This window comes from Aphanomyces invadans, assembly GCF_000520115.1.
Source record: "Aphanomyces invadans strain NJM9701 unplaced genomic scaffold supercont1.41, whole genome shotgun sequence".
In the NCBI taxonomy this organism is placed as follows: Eukaryota; Oomycota; class Saprolegniomycetes; order Saprolegniales; family Verrucalvaceae; genus Aphanomyces; species Aphanomyces invadans.
Window position 1 is genome coordinate 167,280 of NW_008580186.1, and position 6,506 is coordinate 173,785.

The 6,506-nt window shown below is 58.9% G+C and overlaps 3 protein-coding genes across 3 annotated transcripts; all 3 read right to left on the reverse strand.

Annotated features, from left to right (window-relative positions):
• Positions 1–2,358, reverse strand: H310_12607 (hypothetical protein). Its single transcript, XM_008879756.1, has one exon. The coding sequence runs from the start codon at positions 1,157–1,159 to the stop codon at positions 59–61; it is 1,101 nt and encodes a 366-aa protein (XP_008877978.1). The 5' UTR covers positions 1,160–2,358; the 3' UTR covers positions 1–58.
• Positions 2,359–2,829: 471 nt separating this feature from the next.
• H310_12608 (hypothetical protein) lies at positions 2,830–3,512 on the reverse strand. Its single transcript, XM_008879757.1, has one exon. The coding sequence runs from the start codon at positions 3,247–3,249 to the stop codon at positions 2,920–2,922; it is 330 nt and encodes a 109-aa protein (XP_008877979.1). The 5' UTR covers positions 3,250–3,512; the 3' UTR covers positions 2,830–2,919.
• A 506-nt stretch (positions 3,513–4,018) lies between these two features.
• H310_12609 (TKL protein kinase) lies at positions 4,019–5,830 on the reverse strand. Its single transcript, XM_008879758.1, has 5 exons — positions 5,508–5,830; positions 5,265–5,458; positions 5,120–5,215; positions 4,547–5,075; positions 4,019–4,344 (listed from the first exon to the last, which is right to left on the reverse strand). Exons 1-5 carry the CDS (start codon positions 5,695–5,697, stop codon positions 4,061–4,063), a joined length of 1,293 nt encoding a protein of 430 aa, XP_008877980.1. The 5' UTR covers positions 5,698–5,830; the 3' UTR covers positions 4,019–4,060.
• Between the last annotated feature and the right edge of the window lie 676 nt (positions 5,831–6,506).

A 6,506-nucleotide genomic window follows, 5' to 3' on the forward strand; every position in this document is an offset into this window, starting at 1 on the left:
TACTACTTGACATCGATGCACATTGATAGCTTTGGAGACAATGCTAAACTAGTAGATTCTACGCTGGGGGTTGGGACTTGGCGGCTTCTTCCGCTTTCGTGTTAGCAGCTTCCTTCTTCTCCTGGTCGGCCGCGCGCTTGGCGCGGACCCACGCGTTGACTTCGTCGTCCGAGACACCGCTCTCACCGTTTTTCCATGCGGCCAAGACCTCGGTCGGTTTGATCAAGATGCCATACTGGTGGCGCGCAACGAGTTTGTGGGTGGCCTTTTCGTAGACCAAGACACGGGGGGCGGCGAGGGTGTTGCGGTCGTTGTCTTTGGTCATAATCTTGTCAATGTTGTACAGCGTCTTGGCCAAGTCTTGGCTCCACTTGAACCGAAGGAGGTCCGTGCCGGCGACGACCTTGTCCGCGTCGCTTTCTTCGACATCCAAGCTGTAGTAAATCGCGCTGACATCGTCACCGTTTTCCCTTGCAAAGGTTGCGACCGCAGGCGTCAACGCGTCTTCCGTTTGGGCCCACTTGGCGCCAAAGTAAAGCACGACAAACTGGTTCAAGCTGTCGAACGACACAGGGTTTCCCTTGGCGTCGACGACTGTCTCGAGCGGCAAGTGCGGCAAAATGTCGACGTCCGGCAAGTCGCCTCGAGTCGTTTCCCACCACGCGTTGGCTTCTTCGTCCGTGATGTCTTCGCCGCGCTTCCACTCTTCGATGACGGTTGCCGTGCGGGAGCGGATGCTGACCGCCGCACGCTCCGACAGGACCTTGCCGGTGTCGCGATCGACTGCAAACAGAGTCGGGATGCCCAAAATTGACGGGTACGCTGCCTTGAGTTGAGCAAACACGTTGACGTTCGCGGCCGACCACTCGTACCGGTTGTACGACGGCTTGGTGCTCAAGTTGAAATTTTGCATGGTCGAGTTGATGTCCCGGCCAAAGTACACGACGGACACTTGGTCTTGGTTGTCGTCGGCAAACTTGACGAGGCTGGGCGTGAGCGCGCGGCAGGGAGGACACCAGTACGCTGACAGGAGGACGAGGACAATCGGGTTGAGGTCGTCGATCTGGATCGAGACGCCGTTCGAGTCGGTGAGGTTGCCGGGCTTGGCTTCGCCGTTGTACAAGTCGGCCCAGAAGCCTTGAGGAGTCCTGTGGACCATGAGACGAAACGAAAAATGAACACCCCAACGTCGTTGTCGTGTACAAATGCTGCTCCAAACAGCTAGCCGTGGTCTCGTCGCGGCCACGTTGGTCGGGACTTTGAAAGGCGATGGCTGCGATGGCGTTCACGTCATGCCAAAGGACGACGGCGGGCTCGCGGCCTGATTTTGACCCAGGTGGTAGCCCCGAACGAAGCCACCCAATGGCCTTGCCCGACGAATCCTGCTCCAACCCATCGACCAAGCCAATGGCAGGGCGCGATTATTGCACGCAACAACTCTGATTGCCGCACGCAGCGGGGGGAAAACCAAGGCCATGCTAGCCTCGGTGGGTGGCACGCCGACCTGGACTATCCCTCCCGAGACCCCACTCGTTCGCGGCTTCAAGAGTGCCGGAATCGATATCCCCGTCTTGGCTGGTCGAGACCCCTTGGCATCCCGAGCACTCTTGGCCAGATCACGACTCGTGCGGCAAAGCATGACTGCATTTAGATCAGGATTGGCCGAATGGGCTTCCAATCAATGCCGGCATTCCAACCTGGTCAGACCAAAGTCTGAGGGGCACCGTCCAAGGGCTTCCCGTCGATTGCGGCCCCACTGTCCTCGAGCAGGCTATACAGCGTGGCGAAATTGGCACTCCTGCGGGTGAACTGGCAGCACCGCCTCGTGGAGATTTGCGACCGTGTCGAGTTACGAACCATCGATCCAGCGGCCGCAGATCACCGTGTGCTGTGGCTCGCTGACCGCCTTCCTCAATGGCAACTCGGTGGCAGGTTGATCCGTTTATGGCCGAGCAGAGCCCGCTGTCGTACGCTTCATGCGGCAGTTTGCCCACCTTTGGTGGATGAGGCCCCACACCGCTAGGCTACGGTACTGTCAACCCATCGCGGCAGTGGTTCGCGGCGAAGGTGGCATCGCATCCCAACAACAAGGTCCTTTCGAGAACTGCGTCGGTGCTGGAGCGCTGTGGCCTCACGTGCCTATGTAGTCGTCCGCTTGCGACGATCCCTGGCCAAGGCAAATGTCGTTTACAGTGCGCGAAGTAGTATTCCAGCCGCATGTTTTCTTGTCCTTGGTTGCGTATCTGACCCAAGATGCATGGGTGGAATGCGCCGCGCCAAACCACCCACCGACCGTGTGCCCAACAAGGGCTGCAATGGATCTGTGCCTTTGCATGCAGGATTTCGCAGACATTTTCCCACCACCCCAAACACATGAGGGTTCGCCATCGTCGTTCCTACTCACTCGTGGTCGTCACGGCTGTTGGTCCTCGGGACTTCGGGCACACCCCGACAGGACAACCCCATCGCCCTGCGCGGCGCCTTGTCACTGCGCGTTCGTTTTACCGCTCCAAGCTGGGTCAACGTGGATAAAGCTTGTTTGGCGCACAGCCAGCACCGGCGACGACGGCGGCGCCGCCTTCTCCGGGTGGTGATCTCGGGTTCGTCGTGCACGGTGGCGTCAGCGCCTGCGCCTGAGAATTATCGAGTGTTCGGAGTACAAAGCGAGAAAACCTCTGGAAGTACATACCTCTACAACACGATACTGCATCTCGTTGTACATCTCGATCTTGACTCGTAAGGTAGACTGTCAAAATGAATACCGATGCCCCATCACCCTCCATGTTGGAATTCGCCGGTCGCAAAGTTGGGTTCGCGACATGGTGGCCTTCACTTGCCAAAAAATCTCGCCAAGATGCTGTCGGATCGCGTGTTTGTTGAGGCGACCAACGACCAAGTGGAGGTAACCATGCGGGTCTACTACACCCCCGCTCGCGTTGCCTTCCTCGTGGCCATTGGGACCGCCATTGCGTTTGGGATGCTCACGATGTTCTCGATGCCGTTGCCACTGTTCGTTGTTGGCATCTGCGTCGCATCCACAGCAAGCATGACCGTGTTTGTTGGCGTGCAGTGGCTGCTGTATGGCTTCGAACGGTTCACCTTGGCTGGGGCGGTGTTGACGTACGAATGGGGCATTCCAGGCACTGGCCTTGGCGGCTCGGCCAAGTTTGACACGGCCACGATGGGCCCTATCCAGATCAACGCGAATGGGGCGCTCGGGTTCACGTACCAAGGCCGTGTCATCCGCATTGGCAAAGTGTGCCGATCGCACGAGAAAGTCGAATTCTTGGATGCGCTCGCGGCCCGACTTCCGGCTTACCTTGTTTCATACCCTCCGGTCGCCCAATGCGATAGGTACTACCCCGTCGACGGCAAGACGGCCGCCGTGCCTTCGACCGCAGCGGTCCCATGTCAATCGCAGTCGTCGTTAGCCCCGATTCGCATGACCGTCACCCCCGCCGAGGCCCATATTTAACCATCTAAAACAGATCTCCACGTTTATGTTTTCCACAGTCGAGGCACCATGGCACATATTTTACGCAGAGTTGATCGGACTGTCGCAAAGTGACGTGCGATAGCGAATGGACGACCGGAGCGCCATCCCCCATGAAAGGAAGAGTGGCAATGACGTCCGTGTGCACAGATGGGAGCCAACAAGGACGTCGTCAGCTCATGCAGCCTTCGAAGCCACCGCATCACGTGTTTGGATGGGAATCCTCGACTTCCAGTGTCCATGTGACTTTTACGTCCATATATCTGCCTCGGGACGTTCGATGTCCATCACGTGTCGGCAACATGAGGGTCGTCATCGTCGAGCTAGCCAAGCAGTGCCCCCGCTCGAGTCCATGCGCGACATTCGTGAAGCGACGACAAATCGAAAGGTCGCGGTGTTTGGTCGCTGGAAAACGCCATGCAACACGATCGCGCGAGTCCGTTCAAGCGCGCCGACCAACGCATTCGTGGCCAAGCAAGTCATCGGGAGTCCGCCACTTGCTAAGGTCATCAGAAGAGGTCTCGGTGGAATAATTGAATACGGTTAAGTTAACAGGCACAATGTGTGCTATGTGCGGCACAGATCCAGGTCGTTGCCCCTGACGGTGTCCACGACCCACGCTTCCAACGCGCCCAGGACTTGCGCCGCCGTCGGCCGTTGGGCCGGGCCATGGCCCGTGCACAGGTCAATCAGGGACGCAATCCGAGGGGGACACTGCGGCGACACGTCGACGTGGAGCTGGTTTTGCATCACTCGCATCATGATCGACACGCCCAGCATCGGCCCGCCGTCCTCTATCGTCACGTTGTAAAACGGAGGCTGGTGCGAATCGAGCTCGCCCAGCAATACTCCTACACACGAAACACGAGTGACGTCGACGGCAATACCGGCATGCAGTCAGCCACACCCTATACTACACATCAGCATGTACACAACCCGCTACCACCGACCGATGCGGGACCCATCGGCATCGGTTGCTGCGGGGGTCCGTACACAAAGCCATGCCACAGCGTTGTCCACCATTCAACACGCCAGCGCGACCGACCGACGTACCCAAGCTGTAGATATCGGCCGACACGGTGTACCGGTCGCCCCGCAGAATCTCGGGCGCGGTCCACAGATACGTCCCGACCTCTTGTGACATGGTCTTGGACGAGATTTCCCGCGACACACCAAAGTCGGACAACTTGGACGGCTTGACCGTGTCCAACAGAACGTTCCTCGACTTGACGTCGCGATGGATGATGTTGCGGTCGTGCAAGTAGACAAGGCCACGAACAATGTCGGCGGCGCATCGCCGCTTGGCGGTCCACGAAAACTCGACCGCGCTGTGCGTGCGCAGGTAGTCGTACAGGTCGCCCAAATCCATGTACTCGACAACAAGGGCCAGCGACTCGACGGTTGTCCAGCTCGCCCCGACAAACGACACAACGTACGGATTCACGAGCGTGGCCAGGAGCGCGACTTCCGCGATGAATTTCGACACACCTGCCGCGGACTTGCGGCCGTCAAACAAAACTTTCACGGCAACGACAGCGCCGTCGTACTGCCCGCGCCAGACGGTCCCGTATCCACCCGTGGCCTAGTAGACGACGTGAGACCCGGTCGTGCGATGCGGGGGTGTACCAGCAACACTTTGAGCTCGAGCTTGGAGCTGTCGAGGCGGTACGGGTCCAGGATTTGTTTGTCGGCGTCCGAAAACGTCAAGGCCGTGGCGCCGTGCTGCTCGTGGACACAGTCAGGATTCGTCACCGATCGTTCGTCAACGTACTCGCTGCAACCGCACGGGCGGGCGGTCGCTTCCGTGGATCGTGGCCACATCGGTCGACGACATGTCGACATGTTTGTCCGTGGCGGCGGCCCTGGTCGCGCGCCACAGAAACACGACAAGGACCGCGATCGACACGGCGGCGCCGACGCCAACACTGATGTAAAACGTCTCGTTTTGAGAGACGTCGGGCGCATCTACACACCACAACATCGCTTCGTGGCCGGCACACGCAATGGGACGTACAGGACGGGTTGGTTGCCGTCGGCGGGTCCACGAGACATGCCACCGTGGCGTTGTCGGCCACGAACGACGACGACTCGTTCGAGATGCACACGTTCTGTCGCAGCGAGCAGCATGTCGACCAACACACGCCGTTGCTGTCGCACGCCCCGCCATCGCGAACGAGCTGGACGCCGGTCGCGGCGGCCGTCATGTGCGTTCGTTGCCGGGTCGGGGGCACCGACAAAGGTCTCAATTCGTGCCCCAACTCGCTCACCGAACTGGCCAACTGCACTTTGCCGTGCCGGCTAATGGCAAACTGCACTCTGTCGTGCCGGCCTTTTACCGTACAGAAAGGACACACGATACAGCAAAGTCGGACAATTCGACGGGGTGCTATCCTGATGGCTTGTTGGTGTGCCTGAACAATCCGTGGTCGACGACGGCATGACGAATGTGGTGCTGGCCACGTGGTCAACGTCCGTTGCTCTTCCATCAAGCTCGATGCGACGACCAGCGCACAATACTTGGCCGTCGACGTTGGCGCATCGACTGGACCGAGTGGCAACTACGTTTTTCCGATTCCATGCCCGGCCGCTCGCCTGTCAACGGCTCTCGTCAGGTTGCATGCTTGGCACGTCACGTCGCCCGCCCTTGGCCCTGTTCCAGCCCCCTACAATCTGAGTATATTCCCATACGTAATCTGTACAGCGCCTGGACGCCCCGCCCAAGTTGCAACGCCCCCCTCCACTCAACATCGTTCGCCCCACCGCATCCCACGTTTCCTCGATATGGCAACCTCCCAACCCGCTGAGGTGGACAATCTGCACTCTGTTGCCCAAACAACCCGTAGTTTACGCTAATGTTGTTGACCGTATCGACCGAGGGGTGGGAAAAACCCGATTTTTTCGCCTGTCAAATCGGTGTGAACGATTGAATCATGAAAACCCGATGCGTGGGTATTGAAACCACGGTTTTATTCACGAGCACGCGGCAGTGCTTCCACAGGGCCGAGTTGTGGGC

What these genes read in the sequence shown, in the direction of transcription:
- H310_12609 (XM_008879758.1), bottom strand. Translation starts at nt 5,697, where the DNA reads ATGACGGCCGCCGCGACCGGCGTCCAGCTCGTTCGCGATGGCGGGGCG. An exon ending in GACGGCAACCAACCCGTCCT is followed by an intron (nt 5,459 to 5,507) that starts GTACGTCCCATT and finishes TGTGGTGTGTAG; the next exon opens with ATGCGCCCGACGTCTCTCAA. An exon ending in GGCCGATATCTACAGCTTGG is followed by an intron (nt 4,345 to 4,546) that starts GTACGTCGGTCG and finishes TTTCGTGTGTAG; the next exon opens with GAGTATTGCTGGGCGAGCTC.
- H310_12608 (XM_008879757.1), bottom strand. Translation starts at nt 3,249, where the DNA reads ATGCGGATGACACGGCCTTGGTACGTGAACCCGAGCGCCCCATTCGCG.
- H310_12607 (XM_008879756.1), bottom strand. Translation starts at nt 1,159, where the DNA reads ATGGTCCACAGGACTCCTCAAGGCTTCTGGGCCGACTTGTACAACGGC.